The sequence below is a fragment of the Lonchura striata genome, chromosome 1 (assembly GCF_046129695.1).
Source record: "Lonchura striata isolate bLonStr1 chromosome 1, bLonStr1.mat, whole genome shotgun sequence".
NCBI classification, from domain to species: Eukaryota; Metazoa; Chordata; class Aves; order Passeriformes; family Estrildidae; genus Lonchura; species Lonchura striata.
Genome location: NC_134603.1, coordinates 22,653,790 through 22,680,905, shown reverse-complemented (window position 1 = coordinate 22,680,905; position 27,116 = coordinate 22,653,790). Strand labels below are relative to the sequence as shown.

The 27,116-nt window shown below is 39.9% G+C and overlaps 1 protein-coding gene across 1 annotated transcript in view; it reads right to left on the bottom strand.

Moving 5' to 3' along the window:
- Positions 1 to 1,271: 1,271 nt before the first annotated feature.
- Positions 1,272 to 27,116, bottom strand: part of NIPAL2 (NIPA like domain containing 2) — a 50,943-nt gene continuing 25,098 nt past the window's right edge. Inside the window, exons 4-11 of the mRNA XM_031503742.2 lie at positions 19,781 to 19,840; positions 17,687 to 17,808; positions 11,646 to 11,742; positions 7,609 to 7,744; positions 5,154 to 5,242; positions 3,291 to 3,354; positions 1,889 to 1,983; positions 1,272 to 1,577 (exon numbers count right to left, since the gene is read on the bottom strand). Coding sequence (XP_031359602.2) covers positions 1,483 to 1,577; positions 1,889 to 1,983; positions 3,291 to 3,354; positions 5,154 to 5,242; positions 7,609 to 7,744; positions 11,646 to 11,742; positions 17,687 to 17,808; positions 19,781 to 19,840 — 758 coding nt within the window. The 3' untranslated portion in view covers positions 1,272 to 1,482. The remainder of the gene's footprint in view (positions 1,578 to 1,888; positions 1,984 to 3,290; positions 3,355 to 5,153; positions 5,243 to 7,608; positions 7,745 to 11,645; positions 11,743 to 17,686; positions 17,809 to 19,780; positions 19,841 to 27,116) is intronic.

The window sequence follows — 27,116 nt, the reverse complement described above, 5'->3', positions numbered from 1 at the left end:
TATTGAAAACCAGCTTCACAAGTGCCCAAATGCCATAGTTCCTGGGACATTGCTGCACACAAAACACTACAGCTCTGTGTGTGCTTTGCAGCATTTGAAACAAAACTGTCTTATGGACCTTCAGCTGTACCTATCTTAAAATTAAATATACAATTATTTGAGAAAAAAAATAGATCTGAAACAAAGTACAAAGTCTATGACCTCTACCCATTACTGTCCCTACCCATAACTGCAGATTAATTCAATCCTAAAACAAGACATGAACATTTTCCAAGAGCACTTTCATTTGTTTAGGCCCCTCTGTGCTGCCTGAGGTGGATCACTACTATCACACAGGGATAAGTGCATCCATGATGAATTCCTTGAAGAAGTTTTTTGGTAGGATACTGGGATGGAGAGACACCAAGACATCCCAAATCTGAACACAAAGCCTGTACTGTCATTGTTCTCATCACTGCTGGCTCTTCAAATCAGTGTGGAGACACAACCATTTAAATAAGGGAAAACTGTACAATTACTGTGACTCTTTGTGGCCCTGCTGTTTACAGCCTTTCCTCATGCAGAATTACCAGTGGTGACAGGAGTTGCCCTAATTTTTTAGAGGTATTTTTCCAAGACATAGCAAGAGAGGGACCCTGGCTACCCCACTTCCTCTGAAGAACCATGCATTTTCTTCACTAAAACCCTCTTTTGCTGAAAACAGAAGTTAAAACTCAGACCAGACTATGCTAAGAGATCATAGAGCCCACTGCACAGGACTCCTCTGGGAGGATGTAAAATGTCAAATACAGTACCCTAATCCTGCCTTGGCTGGGCACCTCAAATGTGTGTGTGTGCCCACCTGCCTGTGTTTATGGCAAGCACCATCTTCCCATCTTCCCACTCCTCACACAAGTACTGATTTCCTTGGAAGATAAGAGAATTAATCTGATGGTAGGAGATAATCAGGATTGTTCTATACCAAATACAAAATTATTTTTGTATTTTAGTAGACACAATTCTATTTTTGTCTACTTCATATATACTTACAGTTTTGACTCCTGAACAGTAATGAAAAGGTTTTAAAGGGATTATATATATAGCAGAATAGTTTGAAATCACTTACAAAATTTCAAATTTCTCACCTTTGTCTTTAAACCTTTACACAGATCTGAGGGGTTCCAAAGGGGAATTTTTATAATCCTGTTCTGTTCTCATTGCATTTAAAATCAATTAAAACCCTAAAAATGTCCTCAAGAGGCATTGATACTAGGAGAATATTCCATTTCATTAATGGTTATTTGGTTTTTATTAAGGCTTCCTTTATCTTTATAACACATTTGGTACTATCATGGGATAAACTAATTAGGATTAAATAATACTATGACTCATCAACATCCAGGAATTCAATGTGTACTTGAATATGTTCAATAAAAAGGTGCTACTGATCCTTGTTCCAGTGGTGTTCTTCCTGTTAACTGGCATGTAAAGTGCTTTCTTCTTTCAGCTTTGCCTTTTCACCAAGTCATCTTCCTTATTCAGTGTGCCATAGCATGAACAGTGAGAATCTGGTTGTATTTTGCCTGTCAGTTTTTGTCCTAAGGAAATGTGGTGAGAGAAGGAAAAAACAACAACTCTGTGAAGAATTTTAATAAAACAAATTCCCCACCAATCCATCATTTAAACATTCTTTGCTCCAGTAATCATTGTTTTCATTTGACTGGTTGTAACAATAGCTTGGAAAAACCCTGGAAAATTATTTGAAAAATCTGTAGGAAACAGGAATAGAAATTAAGTGAACAGTATATTTATTAAATATGACTAGAGCATATTTGTGACTCAATTCTCCTAGGTCATCTTATTATCTGATACCTCATTTAAACAGAGACAGAAAAAAAGCCCTACTTACCAGGAATATGTCCACAGTCAATAAAAGGAATTTGTAAATGCTCCTCTTTTTTATTTCTTGCAATTATAATCACGCCAAGGAAAGATAGGAGACACCTGCAAAATAACAGTGGCACAGTATCATTAGAAACAGTTCACTGCATCTGAGATGAGAATTTCTTTCCATGTTTCTTTTTCAAGGACTTCCAAACCCAAGCTGCTGAGTTTATAAAGAAACACTTCTTCCTGGCAGCTCTGTAAATTTATTTTGGGCCTCTTTCAGTCTAGTTTTTGCCTCCTGAAGTTTTATTATCAGTTCCAAAGGCTCCACAGCCAAATTACACTTCCAGCAATATACACCTAATCAGATGCCTGTGAGTGTGAGACCTCAACATTTGAATCCCTGAGCAAGCCTTCACAGAGCATCCAAGCTAGCATTCTAGCATGTGCAATTTCATTAACAACTCAGCCTAGCTGCAGACAATCAACATCTCTGTTGCTGTTCTCATTTGATTGTGTGTCTCAGGGGCAGGCTGTAAGCCAGGAGCAGTGAAAAACTGCTGTGGCTGGACACATCTTCTATCTGTTGTGTGTTGGACACACAACCCCTAACTCCTAGCTGCCAAATCCATGGTTGCTCATCTCCATTTTTGTATCTTCCAGCAGTCAGACAAGATAATGGCTGTGTGCACCTACTCCAGCCCAACTGCAGAAGATGAAGATGTCTGTAGCTATCAGCCCTGTTTATTTGACAGCACTGTGGCAAGACACTTCCAGCAGTTTAGGAGATCTTTTAAACATTTCATGCCCATTATTACAACTGTCACCTCTCCCAAAAGTTGTGGTGCTGATAGCCAGCAGAAGGTTTCTCCTCTCACAACACCTAGGCCATTCTTCAAAAAGATATTTAGCATGCTCTGAAGTTTTCTGCAGGCATCTGTGTCATTCTTGACACAGACAGATGGGGGAGAGTTATTACAGCAGTACCTTGTAGGCAAGCATCTTATGTAATTGCCCATGCCTTGGGGCAGAAAAAACCAGCCAGACACACCAGTGGAAGGTAACATGGGAGGAGATGTCTCACAGCTGTAAAAGCACCCCCTATAATTTGATATTTGGTGGAGAGCAGTGACTTCTCCTTCCTGCTGGAAGAACACATGATGCTGCTTTTTCATTCCATTGTGAGATTAGTAGTTCACAAGTGACTCACATTTTTACATATTTGGATTCAAAACCAGGCCTCCAAACTCCCAAAGCACAGACATCAATCTTTCCTTTAATGTTTTTTTTTTTATCCTACTATAATGGCTATTCCATAATACTTTAATAACAAGGCAGGTTTCTTCTTACTGAGAAAAGAGATTCCACAAGGCAATGCTGTTTCAGTACAAACCTTAGTGAAGATTTTAGGCTGATACACTTACCCCAACGGAAACATGAACATGCTCAGTAAAGTTGCACTTTGGAATTCCCGATAAAATATGACCCCTGGAATGTGACAGAAACAAGAATTGCAGATCTTGACTGGCTTCCAAGTGATATGAATTACAGCTGGGAGGGTCAGGAGAAGTGTCATGCTTAAACAGAGCAAAAAAATCCTAAATAAGGTATTAATACACATTGTGATGTGTTCACTGGATGTCCTATATTCCATAATCTAGGCTTTCTCAAGATACTGCATAGGACTGCAGAAAATTTAGTCAATCAGGCTGGAACATGTGCTGGGTTAGTAATTGCACAGATGCACGTATCTTTTGCATTGTCAGCAACAATTTCTCTGCAGGTCAAACTTGAGGTTTTATTCACAAGCAGTGACATACCAATACAGCTAAGAGGCTCTTCATGGACTTCATTAAACTACTCCAGCAGACCATGTGGACATCTTAACTCCAATTGGGAACAGATTTTCAATAACTAACTGTGTCCCTGATGCTTACACCAAGTGAAGTGCTCCAGCAGCCAAGTTTGCCAAATCCTTCTGGCTGAAGGGATCACTAGCTCTTTCTGGTCACCCCTCTTCCAGGAATTAGCACCTCTGTAGTGGAGGTGACAGAACCAGATGTGTATCTGGATCTCAGCTGCCCCTATTAACAGCCAAGTATATTAGATTTAAACCACTGATGAGCACAGCTCTGCTTAGAAACACCAGAGTGGGACCCAGCACAGCTGAAGTGTGAGCGTGTCTTTGAAGGCTGTAACTAGGGACAGGGGAATCATGACACCAGGTACTTTCTGTGAGCACCCCAGCAAGATTCAGAAGAGGTTGCTCTTCTAAGCCCTACACTGGTTTAACTAACCTAGTGCAAATGCATGTGTATCCACTCTCAAAGCTATTAAGCCATTCCTGAATAGGTACTTGATCTTATAAGGAGGCACCAGGCCAAATTCCCCATATGGTCACAGGAACACAACCCCCTTTTGGCACAAGTTTCTTCTCGGTCACAAAGCGTAAGTCTCTTCTAACACAGGTGTTGAGGCAATCTGTGCGTGAAGCTAACTCCCCTTCTCATTAATGGCAGCTCTGCATGAGAAACTCCTGCACAGCAATGACAGGAAAGCCCCCAGCGTGTGTTAAAATGAGTCATAAATGTTCTAACAACATGATCATTTTGGCTCATTGCTGATACAGCATCTTAGTCGTCCTCCCAGCTCTTGTTCTTAGGCTGCACACCATTTCCAAGATTTGCAGTCCCTCTTTAACAATGCTGAGTTCAAAGTTCTCACCCAGAATAAAATGTTAAATGCTTAAAAATTTTTGTAGTCATTTTATTTCCTTCACTTAGCCCAGAATTCCACCTTCTGAAATGGAATATACACTAACTACTATGAAGCACAGCTGGTTGTCATTTGAGTAGTTTGCCAGGCTGTTAAAATTACTCTACCAGTTTGTATAGGGAAAGACTGGGGTGCACATGGTAAATACATTTACTGGATGTCAGTATGAGGCTAGGATAAATGCAGGTACTTCTAGTAAGCCAGCAAGGTACAGTGAATCACACATAATCTCTTTTGGAAAGGTTAGAATTTGATTATTTTTGTAGAATTATAGAATTATTTAGGTTGGGATGAACCTTAAAGATGATCTAGTTCTAAGACCCTACCATTTATTTTGTTTCAGAAGTTGTGAAATTATTTCTTTTTCAAAACTTAAACACCTATGACATAGGAAAAACTTATTCCTGTGAAGACAAATATGACTGGTTTGGGTTCCTATTCACAGGGTTCCTATTATTGAAACTCTAATGTTTAAAAAATCTTTCTGTAGATGAAGAAGGTCAGAAACAAACCTGAAATGATGGCACTGGTGGTGAAGAACACAAAATTAATGGGGACAACTGCTGTTGCTTCATACAGATGCATTGCTTGATTCAAGAACCTGAAAGGTAAGCATTATTGTATCGCATGCCTACAGAAGGTTCCTTGCACTTTAAGTCAGGTTAAGCTACTTCTTGTCAGTTTTATAATAAGTGTGACCATTCCTTACCACAACAGCAAATAGCCCTGGACAGCATACACACACTGAATTTACTTTCTGGTTTTGGATCTGCAGAGTACAAATGAATAGGTGAAAGCAAGAAGGTTGGCATGGATTCTTCTGGCCATAGGCTTTCAAAGGACATCTTTTTGAAGCATTGCTGGAAAATTTTTGTCTGTCACAGATAAGGGAGGAATGCTAGGGTGTTATTGCTTATGATCTGCATTGGTTCTTGGAAGCAGTGTTGCCTGCAAGCAGCCAGGGACAAGTTGGTGTAATCAAATAGGTTGTGTAAGGGTACACTGGCATCATGGATAGAACATGTGAGTTCTTGTAGAAACTGTTTCCCTTTTCTGAAGTCCACATTGCTGCTACTGCTCAATCCAGCTTGGCTGAAACACCTATTTGTATGTTTATCCCTGCAATCACACCCCAGAAAAACTCTGTCCTGTGGGGAAAGTCCAGGAAGGTGGCTTCAAGCTCCTTGGGTTGGAAACTCTCTGCCCGGCTCTTCAGAAAGGTAACAAGACCTCTCATCAGAATCATGAGCAAGAGTGTACAGGACCACAGGAGCATACACTGCACACAGACCTGCAGGACTGAGACACTGGCCATGGAGCAGCCTGCACAATCTGCAAAAAGGCAAAACAATTAAAACCCACTTGTACAGAGACCAGAGCTATCAACATCCACCCATAGAGTGATGAATCATGAGCTGACATCGTGGATGCACCTGTAAATAGCCTGTTATGTGAATGGTCATTTCAGAGAGAAAAATCAGGAGTCTGCAGACTAAATTCAAGCCTGTAAAAAGAACCACACTTGAACATTTCACTGGTGCAATATATGCACACAGTAAAAATCCAAGCTTGGATCTGTTTTAGCCATTAAAATAATTGCGTGGTTATTTTAGCAACTGTTGAACAGTCTCCATGGTGCTTTAAAAATAAAGAAATCCTACATATCCACAGGATAGTCAGGATTTTGAAGTCATTGAAAACACCTCATTATTTTCTCCCATTTGCAACAAATTTGGTCACGGGGACTAAAACAGTGATAGGCCTGGTGTTGGATCCAGGAGATTGTAGCAGCACAGGCTGTTTTCATCTAATGAATGACAGTCATTGAAAGTAAGAGAGAAAACAAATAAAATGAAAAATTAGACTGACAGCATTGCCCCTGCTAGAAAACACATCCAAAAAAGTAGAAAGAAAGGGATGCTGAGCCCAGGGAATGAAATGGTCACATTTCACTTCTGCTTTATTTTTTGCCAGCAAAGGAAATAAAGAAAAAAATTACAAGATGGAGAGGTTAATTCAGCAGCTTCTTATTTACTAAGCTCTTATTTCCTATTGAAAATGCCCAGAGCTGTTCTCCCAGCGAAGACAAGCTGGATGTAAATCACTTTATAATCTGTTACAGGGGAGTTCCTGAGTCAGCCATGGAGAGTCAGTGCACAATAATGCATGGACTTTCTGATTCCACATGGGAATGGTATGTTCTGCCATGAAAAAGCTGGGTTGGCTTTTCTACCGGAAAATAATCATACAAGTAACTACTCAGGCTCACACTGGAGCAGTCTAGATGAGATTACTGAAGGCTGCTATCAGCACCAGAAGCAGAGGGACAGGCAGAAAGGGAACAGATGCTGTTCAGCTGCAAGACATATTTTACTGTGCTGCCACCCCCAGCAATCTGCAAAGGCAGCATAAAGCAATCACTTCACAGACCAGAGGCCTGCAGGGGAAACTTGAAAGGTACAGTCATGCAGGATAGCAAAGTGCAGCAGATTTAACAGAGGCAGGGAGAAAGTTGGGGTAAAGTCTCTTCTTCAGTCTGACTGGGGCCATAAAGCTGGGGAACAGACATGAATAATGAGGATAATCATGGTAATTTGATTATTCAGCAATAAAGATTTCTAAAAGTAACCCCCAAACGACTACATAAGTGTAAATTTCACTTAGTGTGTTAAGACCTGTGCCAAAACTAGACAAGTACATTTGGGAAGACCTTGCTGAAGGTGATAATGAGAGGAGGTGGTGTCCATAACAATCAATTATAAACTAAATAATAAACTAAATATAAACTAAGAACTAAAGTTTAAACAAACAACACAATCAGCTGGAGGCAATTTATGCATCTGTCAAGGCTCTGCCAGAATTTGTTGCCTTAAAATGCAACTTGTATCTGGAATCATTATCAGTCCCAAATAAAACTGTCAGATGAAACATGTATGAAGGTTAGTAGGTAAGTAGAATCTTACTCACTTGATTTGGAAAGCACAAGAAGTTGCCATTAAAACACTCATGATATAGAAAACGGAGTAAGTTAGCTGCATTTTCCCCTTCACAGAAAGTGCTATCATGCTGGACACAGCCTTAACAGCAATGACAGTCAGCGATGCTGAAAGGGAAGGGAAGAGATTAGCAGGGCAGGGCTCAGATTAGCAGTGACTTCAGTACATCAGTGAGGGAGGACAAAGATCCAGGTCAGAGGCACAGGCCTGATCTCTTAAAACAAGACTAAGGAAGGACTTGGGCACCTAAAACAAGTGTATGATTCTATAAATGCTTGCTAAGCTCCTGTCTAAGGTCAGTGGCCTTAGATCCAAGTCTGCTGTGTTTTGCCTTTAAGTCTTTTTAGCACACTGGACTCCCAGTTGAAGGTGGTACAAGAGCCTCCACATCTTCCACACATACTTTGTTTAACTCCACACATACTTTATTTAGCTAATTTGAAGCCCATGTTACAGTATTCAGGAGACATCTGAGAGGTTTGGCTATCTGTTCAAAGCAGTTAGGATGCCTCTTTATAGCAGCCTGCATGTGTCACTGGCAGCCTCAAATAACTCATCATCTTCAGGATTTCTCTTTTGAAACAGGAGCTGGACAAAGTTGACTTCAGGGATCACATCCCAAAGCACCTAACTCTCCCCATGCATTAAATATATATGAAGAGCAGACAAACAACACAAGGGTCTGCACTTCATTTCAAGGGCCAGGCTCTTTAGAGCATTTACTGGACTTATCCCACAGAAAGAGAATTTCATTAGTGTACTGTCAATCCATTTATTCATTATCATTGTGTCACCACAAACAACTTTCAGACAGCAGGCAATGGTTTTAATACATGTCACCAGATCAGAGAGGTTTTGCAAGAGAAATCTTTTAGAAAAGGGGCTGAGAGTTTAGCTAAGAGTTACTTTAGATTTCCTTTTGGAGCTCTTGGTTTGTGGAAGCTAATCCAACAAGTCTGTGATTACTGCAAATAAAATGTAACAAATTCAAAAAACCCTAAAAATTTCAAGTGTCAGGCTGCAGGGATGACCTTTGAAGAAAGGTAATTAATTGTCAGGAGCACCATCCCCCAGCTGAGATCCAGTTCCACCCTTGTGCAGAGCTGAGGAGTGTTGGATTTCAGTGGTCTGATTCATCCTGCCGTAACATTCAGATTGGCAAGGAGACCTGTGCTGTGCAAAAGGTTCAGGCCAAAGGTAGGGAGAAAAGGAGGGGGAAGAAGAATGAATGCAGGTTTGTGGGTTTGATTGCAAGCATTTTTCTTACAGAAAGTCCAAAAGTTCAGGAGGAGTTTAAAAGCTGCATACATGATGATCCTGTTCATCATCATGAAAGTCACTGTTTTCATGACAACCTTTCCCCCCAGCACTTCACTTCTTTCTCTGTAATGGGAACGGGTGAAGTGCTTTAACAAACACAGCTGTAAAACTGAGCAGAGGTCAGTGGTGCAAATGCTATGATACAAAGTCAAAAATACACTCAAGCCCCAACAAGACATCAACATAAAACTGAGATTTGCACTCTAACATGGGGAAGTTATTATTTTAAAAGAACAATTACAGGTATTAAATTGTTTTGCTAAAAGTAAAGATTGCTAAATTCTTCTTCTGATGGAAGGGAAATTTCCACGCCTTAAAATTTTAACAAGACAGAAATGAAAGAACCAGGGGGTTTGGTTGGTTTATATTCTTTGAGAAGTAAAATTATATTTTCCATTAAAGTAACTCCAAAATGAGTTTCAAACCCAGGAGTTGTTTTCTCTGTCAGAATGACCTCCCCTCAAAGCTAGTATGAGAAATTATGTCACTTTCCAGCTGTTAGGGCAGAAACCTCTGAAATCTCACTATAATCTGAAATGTTTCCCCCAAATTTATGATAACTGAGCATATACATGAGGTAAGATGATTCTCTCCAAATGAATCTGCTGAGTTGTACTAAGTAAAACTTTATCAGATTTTTTCATCACCTCTGTATTTTCTTGATGGTGAAAGTAGCTTGCATATCCAGTGAAACACAGGTTTCTCTGTAAAGAAATCTTGCCACATTTAATTTATGTCTGTATGAACACCCACCAGGACTGTATCACCTTCCATGAGCTCTCACCCCTTCAGCAGGCAGAACCTTGCAAGGGCAGCGCCTGCGTCACACAGCTGGGAGCAAAGTAATGGACAATTTTCAGCCCCTCCATCACTTCACTCAGCAGAAAGGTCAGAGACCAAAATGCTCTAAGTGTAGATTTGTAGGGGCTGCCAGCATCCAGGACAACTGCAGGAACCAGAGTCAGATGCAGTTCTGAGTGTCATGTTCAAGGGAAATGTCAGTATTTCAGAAGGTCCCGTGAACCACGATTTGTTTGTGTCTTTTTTAACAGAGCAGAAATAATGACACATCCTTCCTCAGGTTGCATAAGCTCACGAAAACCTCAGCAGCCTCCAGCTGAAAATGTATTTTTGGTTGACTGCAGCCAGACCAGGGGACCGCAGTTAGAGCCTGCCAGGGCACAGGTTTGCAGCCCCGCTGCCGCTCCTTTCCCAGCGGAGCCCGGGGCTGGCAGGACGGGGGCAGAGCCAGCAGGAATGTCCAGAGCAGCTGCCCAGCACTCCCAGGGCTTGCCCAGAGCAGCGTCATGGTGAGCCTGCCCAGACTGCAGCAGTGATGTGCAGGAACACATCTGGAAATTTTCAGGCTTCCAGTTATGCAGAAGGAGGACCTGGACCTGGTCCAGGACTGCCTGGACCTTCGCTCAGGAGGGTGCAGTGCTTCACACTCCTCAGGCAAGCTTTGCCAAAGCTCCAAGGCTCTGTGCTAGGAGCTGGGGATAGCCACACTCACACTTCCCTCCTCCAAACCAAGAGCAGTTAGCCCTAAGGCTCCAGGGCTCTTCCATCTCTGCCTCATGCAGGGAGCAAGGAAATCCTGCAAGGAAATCCTGCTTCTGCAGAGCTACAGATCCTAATGTTCCTAGGGATGAGAAACCTACATAGGAAAACTGTCCCCAAAAAGTTGTTCTGAAAGTCTGAGTTTTTCAGCAGAGTAAGAAACCATTCAGGGTTTTTACCTTGAATGAACAGTTAATACATCTGTGAGGGTTTTTACATTCAGTTAAATCCGACTTCTGTACCTGGCAAACTTTAGGGAAATTCTATTTTATCAAAACCCTCATGGTCATATCCATTAGACACATAAGTCTTTGCAGACTGATACATGCACCCACTGAAATCGGAGAAAAAATAACCTTTAACTTCAATGGCACCTTTCACTTCAACCAAAGACTTCTGTGCCATGAGGGTTTCACAGAGAAATGACAAGACAAGGACGGGAGAATTTGTCGCATAGGGTGGTGAAAATTCTTGATATAATCCTGCAAGCATAGGAGCTTTAGAGATGAACTCCTGATATTTCTCAAAACAGATTCAAGTTTAATTTTATTGAAAGATGCTGATAAAATGATCTCCTGTATTTTCTCTGGTTATTGACTGTGGTGACAATGATAGAAAACACATTTCAGTGGCTCACTGAGTTCTTGTTTTTCTTTAGGAAAGGTGGTAAAATATAAAATGTTGCATATGCAAATAGTCATAGATAATTAAAATTTGCTGTAGAGTCACAGAATATCACTGCGTTTGTTTAGAGAGCACTTACAAGGTCTTCAGTCGCTGTTACAGAGAACCGATTTTCACAGCTTGTTCTCCAAAACAAAGTTTTGAATAGTCTATTTTGCCAGCATCAAAACCTAAATAACCTTGTTATTTAATACAAGTTTCAGAATACCATTGCACATAGCATATTTATTTGAGGGCATCTGTAAAAAGAAATAGTCCCAGCAATAAGCACAGAAACTATGTTTAATAATCAGCTTTTCAAAAAGAGAACGCAGTAAAAATCATGTCAAATGTTTCAATGATTCTTCTTCGGCATGGCTCTAATCTAAACTGTCTGGAGAGATGGAGTGACAAGGAATTATCAAGTAGCAGACAGGAGCATTAAAGTGAATAATATGTTCTTACCCAGTAGAGCTACCATCATTAACAAAACCATGATGTGTTTCACAGCCTTTCTTTTGTAAAAATAGAGGAGAATGCAGAATATTAGAATTTCTAAAATCTGAAAATAAAAGAAAAGAAAGTTAGAGCCATGAAACCATGTAATAGATTTTTCATTCTAAGTCTTTTGAGATTTCGCATTCATTTTTGCTGCTCTGTATGTTCAAAGCAAAGAATGGCTTTATAAAATGTCTTCTGCTAAAAAATAACTATTGACTGAGCTATTAAACAACTGTTGTAATTTATTTTTCCTGTTATAACAAAAGTTAAACTTTGAGCATTTTTCATATCTTCTGTTTTTCATTCTGTACTTTTATATATATTTTGTCACTAGAAGACTTTTTTTAATGTGAGAGCAAAGGTACCAATATTTATCAGTAAATAATAATACTTACAGAAACTCTGTCTATTAATCCTATCGAAAAAAGCACTTGGCTAAAGAAAGAGCAATCTCTTCTTTTAGCTATAGTATTCCTAATGTCACTTACTCTTTGTAATGTGCAAGCTAATTTTTGCTACCCTCTTTGCTCTTCTCACCATTCCTACTAAAAACTCCCCTCAATTTTCTGTCCAAATTTTCTGCCATACATCATAAGGAGGAAATAATTTATTTCAGACAGTAGTTCTCAAATCACAAGTACCTGCCAGGACCTTACCTTGAAAAGTTCAATGACACTAGCAGACTGCACTACTGGACACGTTGAGATGTTGAAGCAGATCCACCTACACCATGCATGGTCCAGTTTTGCTCCTTCAATAACATGTGACAGCTAAATGACAGCTAAATTTGCGGACTTCCTGTGCACATGTCTCTGCAGATTGCCTCAGTAACTCTTGCCATCTCAAAAGCATGGGTATTTTGCCACCTACCCAAAGGGGTTGCCCAAATATCCCTCTATGCCTAAAGAGAAGAGCAAGGGCAAGGGCCATGAATCTCCTGTCAAGCTCAGAAGACTTATGAAAACAGGAGAGAGCCACCTCTGCACTAAGGGGTGCTCAGAAGCCTGGTAGCTTTAGAGACAGCATGAAGATAGACAAGTTCATTTGTGCATGTCAGAAAGAAATCAAATGGGGGAAATAAGACAGAAAATGAGATTGCCTCATTACTGAATCTCATTATTGCTATTTTTTGCCAACAAAGCAAATCATAGAAGCATCTGTTAATCTCATTGATTTTGTCACTAGCATACTATTTTATATTTTATAAGCACTTCACTCTCAAACCAACAGCCACCATAAGGCAGCACTAAACTCAAAAGTACCTGGGTGTAGTGCTGATGAAATTCCCAAAGAGGTGACTGAACAGTTACCAGTGATGGTTATATAATGTAAGTAGCCCATTTCTCATTTTGGAGAGTGACTGCAGCAGGAAAGCTGTCAGTTCTGCCCAATTACTAAAATTCTCTGCCTCATTTATACCCTCCCCAATTCAGTAGTGCTTAAAAATATTAACAGAACACAATTATACTTTAATTCAATTTTTAGTTACCTTCACATGGATCCCTTGCTCCCAAAGACAACCAAGAGACAATTGCATTTCAAAACATGAAGAACACAAATTTGGATTTTATACCACATTTCTTTAAAAAATGTCAAATATTTATCACAAGATTAGAAAAACCAAAACAACAAAGTTGAGTGGGAGAGGGTGTTCGGTTGATGTTTATTTGTTTGTTTTTCAAATGTGTTGGATTTTGGCTGTGGGTTAATTAAAAAAAAAAAAACAACACAAAAAACCAAAAAACCATTCCTGGACTACCAGACTAATCCTAATTGAATAATCTTCACAATCTCTGTGAAGCACTGGTCTCATCTTCCCCCAGACTGATGTCCCTCCCCACCAGTCTTGCACACAGAGATGAAAACTTGGCCACCAGCTTGGCCACCACTGAGGCTTTTGCCTCTACAACACTACCACTAGTGGTAGTGTTGTAGTAAGTAACTTGGCCAGCCTCTCCCACTTTATTCAACAGTGTGACACTGGGTAAATCTAAATCAGGAACCAAGGCACAAGAAATGTCAAGATCTGCAGACAGGTGAGTTCATCTTGGCCTCCCTGTTGAAAACCATGACAGAGTTTTGAGGGGACTTGAGAGGAGAAGTAAAGGTGTCAGCTTTGCTTTTTGTGCTGCTGTCAAACACATCTTAGGGCCAGAGGGGAATATCACATTATCAGGCTGCAGCTACAACAGCCACCAGGTAGCTTCATTTGCTATTCTGACAGGGAACAATTGGTAACAGAACAGAAGAAACCTGTGATAAGAAAATATTCCCCACTCAGAAAGGCACCCATGTTAAGAAAGGAGTCCCAGAGATGCCCTAAGTATCCTCTTCTATGACACACAAGTTCACAGGAGGGTGTGACTGGGACTGGGCCATGGCACCAGGTAACAGCACTGTGAACTCTGCTTCCCTCACCCATGCAAACCTGAGCACCAGTCACTCTTCCCAGACCCTTGGTGTGGCTACCACAGGTTGTACAGAAACCCATGAGACAGCCCTACTGCAGGCAGCTACATCGATTCATTTTATATCCTCTAGACAATCACAGCAGGGGAAAGCACCATCATCTATCCTACCACTGAGATTTCAAACTATGCAAGAACAATCATCCAAAAACAAGCCAAGGGACAGTCACTGACTCAAACTGGTCTATCATAGCAGCTGTGTCATTCCACTCCCTCTTCTACCTCAGTCCAGCCCCCTGAGTGACAGGTAGTGCCAAGCAGCACCAGCTTTGACTGAACCAGGTCATCATAGCTGGCTCTGTCCATTAGCCTTCTGTTGGTCCTCATTGTTTTGTCATTTCTTCTCTTGCTAAAGCTAAATTGAAGCTCCACTGTGATCTCCTCCTGCTTAAAAACAAACCAACCCACCAAGAAGACACATCTGAAAGGAAACAGCCAAGCAAAATGATCAATAGGACACTGGAGTCCCCGATGGCAACTCTGGAAGGGGTGCACAGGTCTGTGTGTGTCACCACCTCCTGGGGAAACCCCAAGAGTAGCCATGGTGTAGAGCCAGAGATGACAGTCCTGTGGCCAGACCTAGGGAGATAAATGATGTTTGCTTTTCAGGGCTGCTATTTAAGTTTACTCAGCTCTGTCAAGTTTCACATACTAAGCTGTAAATCCAAACAATTAGTTCTCAGTGCTGTCCAGCAGCCTAACTATTCTTCCATGGTTCTCTGCCACTTGGTGACCCAAATACAGGTCATCTTTAATCAGAAGACAAGGGAGAGTCTGTGACAATTAAGTTACACTGCAAGCAGAGTCCATGGCTCCTAACAGGGCCTCACACAGCTGGGGTGCCCCAGTTGCTGCCTAAAATTGTCTTCCAAGAACTACCCAAAACATCACTTAGTCTCATCACTGATAGCTGTGGTAGTGGTAAATATGAAGTCCAGGAATGGGAAGCTTCACATACTCTGTTTAGAGGAAATGAAGGAACTTTATCTGTTTACAATCATCTTTGCTATAACAACTAATGTCTACTGATGTCTCCTCAAGCCCACATATCATCAACATTTTTTAATAATCATGTTTTCCATGTTTCTAAGCTCTACCAGAAGGCACCAAAACAAAATACCACACTGGCTGCCTCAAATGCTTTTCTGGCATACACAGGATGGACTTCTAGGCATTTCAAAAGAGAAGCAGAAATGTTTTGAACCTGATTTTGCAGAGATTAAATATTAACAACACAATTCTTACTGTGCTTCTGTTTAGGGAAAAGTAACAGCTTAATCTATGATTTATGTCCTCTGTAGAGATTCTAAGTGCACATAAGCAAAAGAGAGAAAAACAAGCTAAGGTAGTCATTCATGCTCAGACATAATTATGCTACTGCAGAGTCTCAGAAGGTGACTCAAAGTTGTCTTGTGGGAATTAGAGGCTACTTCTGCAGAATATAGCAGTGGAGTGCCACATGGGGATGGTTTACCACCCACAGAGAACATTTTGTACCATTGGAGCTTTGTATTTCTCAGCAGATCACACTTTGGGGCTACTTTTAGAAAGATTGTTGGACTGCATTATACTTCTGTACTGTCTCCTCATTGTATATTTATACTGGAAATTCTGCAGCTTCTGCTGCACTTTTTTATATCTCAACAGCCAAACTGTGCTAGGCATTTTACAACCAGTTTTGAAGAGCTTGTTTCCTGCCCAAAGAGAATGTTTACAGCAGGGTTTGCTTGATCTTCCAGCAGCATACCAGGGCAATCAGGCTGATATCTCTGTCTCTTGTGGAGCCTTTCGCTCGTCCCCTTTCTTTGGTGGAAGGGAGCTCAACACAGATGAACGCACGAAACAGAAGGAACACATAAAGTTTGATATATTGTTGAGTCAAGATTTGCTCCATATTTGCTCCATCCTCCCCTACAACCTATGCTATACATGCAGAATTAGATGCTGGCTAAGGTAGGGGAAAGAGATAAGAGGAGAAATGAAGTTCTGAGGTTACCTACTACCTCCTCACAATGTCTCCTAAGAAGAATACAGCACAGTCTTCCTACACATTCAATTGTATTCTTGAAAACTTTTCCTGAAGTCAAAAAAGTCCTCAGGTGGGGAAAAACCCTTTTCCAGGAACCTGTTTTTTTCAAAAAAATGTGAATGTTATATCACACAGAAATTTCTGGTGTCACTGAGTGTGGATAGGGAGTTTTCTTTCTCCACCATTTCTACACAAATGGGCGAATCAACAATTCAAAATCAGTGTCTAAAATTCAGGCTACTTTATAATCTAAAAGTAAAACTGCAGGGTAGAGGGTGATATTCAGTAGAAAAGAAAGAGCATTGATATCCCTATTTTGAACTCCACCCTCTTACTCTGCTGATTGCATTAACTTCTTGAAGCTCTTGTAGATGCTGAAGCTACCCTTACTGAGTACCCCAAAACTCTTGGGTATTGCCTGATTGAAAGTAGATGTGACTTATACAGCATAAATATTCATTTTTTCCACTGAGCTGAAACAGCATATTTCAGGATCTTTTACAGGGCAAAAAATTGAAAGAGAGTTTAAAATGCACAATTAATTGAAAGAGAGGATCAACATGTTTTATGGTAGCATGTAATTTCTGTTTAATTAGTAGTTAATGGATAGTTAGATGCACGTAAAATCTGCAGGTTGGCTAAAAGATTAAGGTCCTTAACTGTCTACTCAGTGGCTTTCTAACAGAAATTCCTACTAAGAAAAGCCTGGGCACTAAGAATCTAACTTGAGTGAGTCCCTATTCTGGCAAATAGTAAGTGCTTCTGAAGCTCCTATATTGCAGCTTTTACATTCAGCTGGAGGAAAACATTTTCAGCTTTCCAGAGGAAAAGAGGGACAGAAATTTATCCTACTCACTCTGGTCTTGCTCCTGATGTTAATGAAATACATCAAAGAAGATGTATGGTGTTTGAAGTTTGTACACAGATACTTTAATCAAAATGGTATTTTTGTATTTGAATTCTGCCTCATGTTCAGATTAACCTAAGTGGCAGAGAAGTAGGCCACCTCTTCCCATCTCCGCTCCTTTCAGCCAGGCTTAACAATGTGGGAATAAAACAGAGTGATATGAAAGACAAAAGGCAGGACCAAAAACACAGATAGCCTGATTTTTCAAAGCACAATTCCATCACATTCCAGAAAAGCCCTGAAACTTAGATGTACAGGTAGACAGGGTGGCATGAACACATATATAAGAAATTTAAACAGTACCAATATTTAGGTTTTCCCTCAAGTTCCCCAAGTATCAAAATCTTTCCACTCTTGTAAATCCTGCACAATTATGACTTTATCCTGCACAATTATGACTTTCCCCTGAAAGGTAGTTTAAAATTATCTTTTGTTGCTGCATATTTTCAGTTTGGATTTAGTAGGATGATGAGGGACTTTCCTTTGAAAATCACACATTTTATCTTCAGGAGCAGTTTTTCTACCACTAATTTATAATGCTATAAAAAGCCCAGTAACCCAGTTTTTCTGATTAAGGGAGTAGCATGAACCAGATACTCACTGAATATACCAAAAAAGGCCAGCTCACTAAGTAATTCTGCACTTGTCTTGCTGTGAGCTCCTGAGGTACATTTGGAGTGAATGTCACCAACAAGTATATCCCTGTTATTGTCAGTGTTCCTCCTTTAAAGAAAAGGACATGTTACTTTGGCAATACAGTATTTGGTAATTGTGGTCATGCTTGATCACCAGCTGATTCAAAAATAGTTTCTAGAAGAAAATTTAAGTCCATTTAAATAGATCTATACTTAGGCAATGGGATTGCCTTGCATGTGTGGTCTTATCTAGTCTAATTTTTATTAAAGACTCAAAGAATTTTGGAAATGTGAAAAAAAGTTGTCAGTAAAGCCATGTGAATTAGGGTTCCAACTCAACAAAAAAATGCATTTTCAAATACTGTCAATTCTAAATCCAAGTGTAGGACAAAGGCAAATTAATCCTTTGTACTTCTCTCAGGCACAAAGTGCATCATGCAAACTTAGCCTGAGCCGAAAGGACAAATTTCCTACTAGTGCAGTCAGTTGGGTCATTAGCCAGGGCAAACAAACGTGACTGTCCCAAAGTCAGAGTGGCCACAGAGATCTGCACCAGCCATCAACCTGACCTGGAAGCATCAGATGCAACACAGCTGCCAGTCCAGTGCTCAAGTGAAGCTGTCATAGGGCCAACATTCTGGCTGCTCCCTCTTGTATTTGCAGATCTATGAACTGTTTTATACAAGGATGATTTGCAATAGGCTGTTCAGCCACTAGGTTGCCAGGGCCCCTTTTCAAGGTCGAACTTGCATTATTATGCTTTTAATAAAAATCTGCAAGTTCTGCCTTGTGGACATCTGCCTGTGACAAACACAGATGTTCCTTGAAGTATCAAGATAGAAGTGAGATGATCCGAAGATCGTAAAATGTATTGGATTAAGGAAGATATTAGCTAAATCAAGTAATCTTTAAAATTCTTGGTAAACCTATAAATTGGAGTGGAATGCAAGGCTCAGGAATACAAAACAAAGCACATCCGGAGGGATTTGTTGGCACTGCTATCTCAAACAGCTCCCTTGGAAAAGCAGAACTGTGCTATATTTATGTGCTTGCAAAACCATCACCATATTTCCCATCATACAGCTCATTCTTATGGAATGTAGCAACATTGTTAAATTCATCTTGCAAAGTCAAACTCACAGAAATAAAATAAATCAGCTGAACACTAGTTAAAGCAACATACAGTGTTTAAGGCCATAAGGGAAACATGATCAGTGAAGGGAGGGGGGGTTTAGAATTTAGCAGCTGAGCTGGCAAACTTGGATTCCAAACCTAAATAAATCATATATAGTATTCCTGGAACGATACTGAGCAGATCTCTCCAACACATTCATGAGAACAGCTGTCCTCACTACAGTTTGGACAATCTAGCCTAGATGCTAGGAACCCACAAAAATATCAGGTGCCCTGCATCAGGTGCACTGTCCCAGTTGAGATGGCTTGGTGTAAAGCCCAAACCCTGAAATGTGCTTTTTTCTCACTATTACTGTGTTGAAGGTGGGCAGTTTTGATATGCAAAAAAACCTTGGACACAGACAAAAAGCTGACAGGCTTTTACAGTGAACACCACATTTCCCAACTGAACACTTGACAAATATGATTATTTGTTTTTTGAAGTGATAAAATTAAAACCAAAGGGAAGTTATCAATTTAAATTGAGCTTGAATTTTTGTGCAATAGCTATGCAGTAAGAAAAAAAATCTTATATTCAAATAAGTAACTCGATAACTTCCCTGATTTTATTAATTCTGTGTTGGACTCATGAAGATAATACTAAAGACAATCTCATAGGCAAAATTAGAAAATGAAAATAAATTTGAGCAATAAGGATACATAAGGAATGAATTATGGTTGTAAGAGCATAGGATTTGGGAATAAAATCTTTTCCTCATGCACTGAGGATTCTCTCTCTTTTTATCACTTTTTCCCAATTTTGAAAGTATCTGCCTTGAAACACTTGCTTGGCAAAGTGGGAGTGTGAAGGTGGGGGGCTGAGTGAGAGTTACAGCTTGCTAAGCATACGGCAGCACACATGTCTAAATTAGCAAATGCTTACTTACCCAATATATCAGCAGTCCTCATGGTCTTCTTTAGGAAAAAGACAGAAATAAATGCACTACCTAGAATAGATATATAAAGACCTTTATATATATACACACATGTATTTGCTAGAATATCAAGTGCTATGGCAAAAACCTGCCCCGGGACAAGTTTAAATATATCTCATGGGTGTTGTTGTTGCACCATACCATGATATAAACAGCCAGCAGTCCATTCCTGCAAGCCACCAAAACTTTCTTTCTGTAAGATTTCAGACATATCTGCAGGCCCTTATGTGATTGAAAAGATGTGATACCCTTCTTATTTCTCGTGCAGGGACACTGCTTAAACTGCTCTGATTCAGTCATATGTGGAAATATCAGGGAAAATGGGCACTGATCAACCTTACTGTTTCACTCCCCATTTGGCTACCGAGTCACTGTATGGGCTTGCTCAAGGCAAACTGCATCATGGAACAATAAAATTCTGCTTCTTTAGTCTTCAATGTATTAGAGGCTTATAAGCAAAGTAACAGCAGTACAACTGCTGTTGTAGTCACTGCAAAAACCTAATATTTTCTATCATCTATGTGGTCCTGACATCTACAGACAAACAGGGAGAAAACCCCACACGTGTACGGGAGCATGCCCATGGTCTTTTAGAGTGACTTGCTCTGAGGAAGGAGAAAACTGGAAGTGAGTCCTAGAAATTATTTTTCCTGTTTTCTGGGAAACAGGTTCCCTTGTTCAGCTCTTGCATCTGACCTCTGCCAGCTCCTAGTCCTGTCTCTTCAGGATGGGCAGCAGCAGGGAGATGAGCAGCAGTAGTGGTTAGGGCAGGTTTTGTGGTTAGCAGCTCAGTGTGGACATGTGCTAGAGAGGAAAGAAGGGCTTTGAACTTAGGATGGATGAGACTGTGAGACATGGCTCTATTCCAGCACACAACATCTACCTCTAAAAAGAAAGAGGCTGGATATAAGAGATGAGTAAAGTCCTCTGTGAGAGGTGCATCAGCAATGTTAGATTCATTCAGAAACCTCAAAGAAAAACTGCTCAGGAGGGACAGTGAAGGGACACATTGAAACAGAGTCATGGCATGCTGCTACAAGAGCTTCCTACTTGTCTTCAGCCTGTTTTATTCTTGAAATAACAGTTCAACATTTTTACAGCTATCTTTGCCTCTTTATTGTTCTCATGGAAAATTTCATTTGTGTTTAGCTTGTGGATGTACTCTAGAAAAATCTAGAGAGGTTCATACCAAGAGGTAAACAGAGAACTGTAATTCAGCATCAGGTCTGTTTTCCAGTCAGTAGAAGATCAGATGGAGCAGAAGTCATAAAATTAAACTGTAGCAAGAGTGATAGGGATTTGTGCAAACGAGTAAGTGCAATAAAAGGATCTTCAACTGAAAATGCCTCATTGAAATTAGGTTCCCTGATATGGTTTTCTTTATTCAATTTTTCAGTGATTACTTTGCTGGAGTGAAGACACTGATGGTATCCAGGCAACACTGGTAATAGCAGAGCTACCTAGGTTCAGAAAAAAAAAAAGAAGGGACAAAAACCAGGAAAGAAGAAGCAGCATCCAAGATAGTGCAGGAATTAATTACTGCTTTGTCTTCTTGCTCTCATAGCTTTTACAAATCCCACCTCAAACCACTCACCTAGACCAGTCCCTGTCACAGCAAAGAGCTGCTGCTTAAAGGACTGATACCTCAGTGATGTTTTTGCCATTCTTTTTGTTTGTTTATTTGTTTTGAGTACTCCATGTCTGGACTCTGCATTCAGCAGAGGTCTAGTAAATGCAATTCCACTGTTGGCATCCAATTTGAGGTAAGATGAATTATGCTCAAATGTCAACTTACAGGGATCACAACCTCTGAGGCTGGCAGTGGGCACAAGATGGTGCTGGAATGCAGCCAGATAATGAAACTTTTCACTCTGCTTTAATAATGCATTCAAATGCAGCAAGCCCTGTCTCCAGAGATAGCTGGCATTGCACCAGAGATCATGAGCTTAACAGAATCTATGTATAATTAATACTCTATGATGTAGAGAAATATGTAGAGGAATCTAAAAATAGGAGAGGTTTTAAGAACACATACTAGACCATCTGGGAGTAGAGAAAAAGCTGCAGTAGGAAGGGAGGTACAACACCAATCTGAATGAGACCCAGGAGATACTCTGAACACAAAACACAACTGTCTCTGGAGTAAGCTGCCAATGCTCCAGTTGCATTCAAGTGAAGAAGAAAAGGAAATGGGGTAAATATAAGAGAATAAGAAGAGAACAGTTACACAGACCTGATGAGATGCTAGAAGACATACATGATAGGTCAGAAGCCTTGCAAACTCTGGCTGTTACCTCCAGGACAAAATTTTAAGCAAGTTATGGTATTGTGGCCAAGAGAACATGATATTTTAATTTTACTTTTGTTAGTTTTCTGGGGTTTAAGCTCCCAGGTTTGACCTTGGGGTAGTCTTCCATATTCTTCAATTTTCAAGGTAGGCTTGAATCAGATTAAAGCAAAGAAACCAAGAGCCGATTGTCTTGCTGCAGATGGGTCGGGGAGGAGGAGTATGAAAGGAGCCCTGGGAATGCAGGCTGGTGTTGCCAGAGTTCTGCTGGCTTTGCAGCCTTTTCTGGCTGATGAGACAAATGACAGACATCAAAGTGTTCCCCAGGAGCCCAGTGAAAAACCCACAGCCCTCCTAGCTCTGCTCCTCTTCCTTAGCTCCCACTTACAACCTCAGGTGCATTCAGTTTTCTAAGATATTACCTCCTCCTGAAGAGGAGTTTAAGACACTATGCCAAAAGGCCAACACAGGCTCTCTGCTCTCCTCTCTGCTGGATGGCCTCTGAACTGATCCTGCTTTAAGCAGGAGGTTGGGTTAGGCACTTCCTAAGGTTCCTTCTAATCTGAGTTATCCTAGGAGTCGTGAACTCTTTGCAGGAATAAGTGGGCATCCAGAGGCTAACAACTAGGCCTACCAGATATATTAATATAAGTCCTTACTGTATCCCAAATTCAGTTCTTAAATGCAGACCTGTTGAAACTCCCCAGACTCTCCTCTCCTTTCCCACCCTCCCTCAGATCACAGGTGAGGTATCTTACATTCCTCTCCTCCTCTCTACCAGTGATGTTATACCCCCATACTTTCCTCTGAGCCCACTTCTTCTTGATTTCACCCCATCACTACAGTGTAAGTTTAATTCCCTACCACTCAGCCCAAATATTTCCTTTCCCATGCCAGAATTCTTTTGCTCTTCCTCCACAGAAACTGTGCTTCCTCCACCATTATACTGATGTGAGAAATAAATTATTGAACATTATGTTTCAGTCTGTGAGTGAATAGACTGAGGAACTTGGGCAATTGCTGTGCTAAAAAGTATGAATACATCTTTGCAATTTTTTTGGTTTTTTGTTTGCTTTTTTTAAAAAAAACAAACATAGAGACTGAGGTCTGCGTCAAAGCGAGGAATAGTTTTCTTCTTGTGTTTTTGGTTTTTTAAAATTGGTTAGCAATAGAATACAACAATACAGAAACCCAGACAAAAAATTGTGTCAAAGAGTAAGCTGACAGTAGCTCGGGAACAAAACAAGCAATTTATCATTGTTCTGGAGGCTCGCTGGTTTTGAACTGTTGTCTTTGGGAATGCAACACATAGACAGCCCTAGGCCTGGATTATCAGCCTTCAAGTCATCAAGGCATCCCTGGTCATCTGAGAAGAATTGTGTACTTTTGGGTGAATCAGAATAATTTTTTAGGTTTTCACTAATTATTAAGGTAAAACTTCCAAAAGTAGGCAGAGATGTAGCTCCCATTCCCAATGACAATGGTTGCTAGATGAAGAGAAGGGCAAGAAAATCTGTGAAATGATCTGTTAAGGATTAAACATAACAGAACCAGCACAACCTAATGTAATCCTTGAATTTGTTTCATGCCTTGATTGCATGCTTATATTAATATCCATAAATTATGAAATAAATAGGTCCTGTAAAATGCTTATATCTATATGAAAAAGCCTTTCTTAATGCTCATGAAACTCAAATGGAAAATATGATTTGACACTACATCAAAATCATGATAAATAAAAACTGTTGGATGGAAAAGGGGGGGAAAGTATTTGTTCAGAAGCTTAATTGTTATCTAAAAATCTTCATCATGTAAGCCAGGCTGGTTTACATTCATTGTTGAATGAATATATTCATTATATATTGAATGATCGTATATTCACATGTATTGAATTAATGTGTATTTATTGCAGCATGTGAATTTCAATGTAAATTGAAAAAAATATTTAAAACATTTTATATGCAATTAAGTGACCTGAGGAAGGGCTGTAATGGTGCTATACATAGCTCAGTCAGCTGCTCATTCTCTTAGGAGAGTGATTATTTACAATTATCTCCATATGTAGGTTTTCTCCAGCACAAATAGAAATAAAGAGCAATGTGATGTGTGGGTTCTGCCACTAGCAGACAATGAATGGTGAGAATCCAGCTCACAAAATACCTCCTCTGCTTCCTAGACATGAAAGCTGCAGCTAGGACTGGGTTTTGTTTGTTTCTTTAAGAAAGGGATAATACACAACAGAAGTAAAAAATAGAAAATACATACTGATTCATAGTATATATTCTGTGTATTTTGTCCAATCCAGCCACAAAAAACTCGAGTGTGTGTGCATGATTTATTTTCCTATACAAAACTATTTCACTGTATTTCACTATTAAGCTGTTTTCCTGATACTCAAGCCATTTTTGAATATGTATGATCATACTACCTCTTGTTTTTACTGCCAAATCTTGCACTAAATAGTTTTTGTAACAACTGTTTATAATTTTAAATATTATTATATTCTTTCTTTCCCTCTTTTTGATTTCTAGATAAGCTTTATGCACTATTTAAAAAGATTACTGCTCTCCTCATAAATGCATAGGCTGCTTACACTACTGTCTTCTCCAACAGTTTAAAAAAAAAAAAAATCCACAAAATTTCATATTTGCTTTAAATGTTAATTCTCTTAAGCTTAACAGATTCAGTCAGGTGAAGGCAGTTAAACTCACCCATGCAGAAGAACACTTCACCAGTGGTCTGGATGAAATACCAAGGGAAGAGAACTAGGTATGATTCAAAGACTATTGCACCTCTCTCAGTTTGTGCAACAATATTTCACTTTGAGACCAAGCATTTACTCTATTTTATGCAACTTAACGGTGTGCTTCCATCTAATCAAGCAGTTTAAGTTCACCCAGTTGATTTTACCCCTAAATCAGTTGAGCAGTGCTCAAGCTACGGGAATGCAGTTGCTGGCAGTCCCATTCCAAGATGTGACCTCAGAATATGCTTTGTATGAACAGACCCTCAGCCTGTCTTCCAAGCTGAAGTGAATCAGGACCCTCCCAGTACTGAGAACTTGAAGATGCTTCAATCCAGCCCCAAACACAAGCTATTGTGGTCTGCCACAGAGTCAGGAAAATCTGGAGAGATGATGAGTTCCGTAGTGCATTTAATTGCTGCAGAGCAAATGACACCTGGGAACAAATTAATTACATATAATTGACTTCCAAAACCTGTTCTTGGTTTATATGATGGATATTAATGCTCCACTGAATACAAAGAAAGACATTACAGATACCTCTTGACAGCTGTCTTGCACACTGAGCCTGTAATATTTCTAACACGATCAAAGATTTGTACTGGAAAAGTGGTGAACAAAACATGAAACATTTTTCCCCATCTGAGAAACTGCTCAAAAGAGAGACCATTACGATGTGCTTAATTCTGGAACCTGGATTATAGGACATATACACTGCAAAGAGAAGGAAAAACCATGAAAATACTTTTTTTTTCATCTTCTAGACAAGTACAAATCAAATATTTTAAAGAATAGTTTGGTGACTGTTTCCTAGATATCATTAGTAACAGAGTCCTCAGAATTCCAAGTTCTCAGACCACAAAGATGCTACATTACAGTGAGTGGGACAAATCCATTTCTACAGAGAAACTTCCTAAAGTACCTCAGGAATATAATTTTCCTAAGCCTGAAGCTCCCCACTGCTGTTTAGGAGCATATAAAAATGCAAAGGGATCTTAACAAGTTCAGGCTAGGTGAGGCAAGTGTAAAACAACTCCCCCCAGAATGATGAACATTGCAGAAGAAATGGTCTCCAATGCCACTGACCTTTCCTCACCTTTTCCATCCCCAAGTCATTTCTGCAGGCAAAAGCAAGATGATGAGCTAAAAACCACTGCAACCTAAAATTACCCAAGCCACATGTAAAACATGTTTTACTTTTTAAGTATAGAAAGTTTCTTAATGATCACATCAAACATGTATTACTCCTCCACTTTTAAATTAAAAATTTACTAATTTCTCCTCTTGAAGAAAACAACTGCTGTCTTCTCAAACTATTTAAAACCCTGAACAGATGTAGAGCTTGCATCATTGCAACCACACACAGAAATACTTCCACTGTGTAAGAAGAAAAATATATCATTTCTCTAGATTAATTATTAAAAAAAAAAATCTCTTGGTGTCATTCCAATTCATAGTCTTTGGTGCTGTATTCTTTTTAAAACAAGACACTGGAACAATCCAGCTCAATAGAAAGAGGCACAAAGTTTTCACCAATTAATTGATACCGGGTTGAGTGCAAAATCCAGTTGGTTGCAGTTAAATGTGGTAGCAGAGCATAATAGATGTTGGCTCCATCTATTTTAAGATGCTTCCCGTCTCAGAAGTCTGGAGATATATGATGGGTACAGCTCAAATTCATTCTGGGTAGGGACTCCAGTCTGCCTTATTCTCCTCCAAACCCTGGTTCCCAATCAAAGGAAACTCTCCCTGCAAACCCAGAGTCACAGAGACCTGCAGAGGATCCCCTAGGTGACTGGACATACTGCAAAGCACATTTCCCCTCAGCACACCATATGTACTGCATTTCCAATGTCAGTGAGAGTCAGCCCTTACCATATGGAACATGTTGACACAGAATTTGGGAACAAAATGATTCTCAGAAGGTTGGACTTAGGGTTCAGGTATGCATTTGGAGTTTGTTACCAAGTACATAATTTGTTCATTAAAAAAAAAATTAATTTATGAAATACACACATTCAACAATACCTCAAAAACACTTGTAAGCTAGACTCTGCAAAGGCCACCCTCCACCCCTTAAAAGTGGTCACAACTTAATGAGAAAAATATTTCTTGATCTTTTAAATTGGAAAACCTACTGCCTAAACTACCCTTGGCCCAGTTGTTAGCAGATGATGCACATGTGACTTGGGCAGTTCGTCATTGCCCTCAATGAAGAGCTCTTTTGAAATTGAGAGGATGCTCTCTCTCTCTCTGGC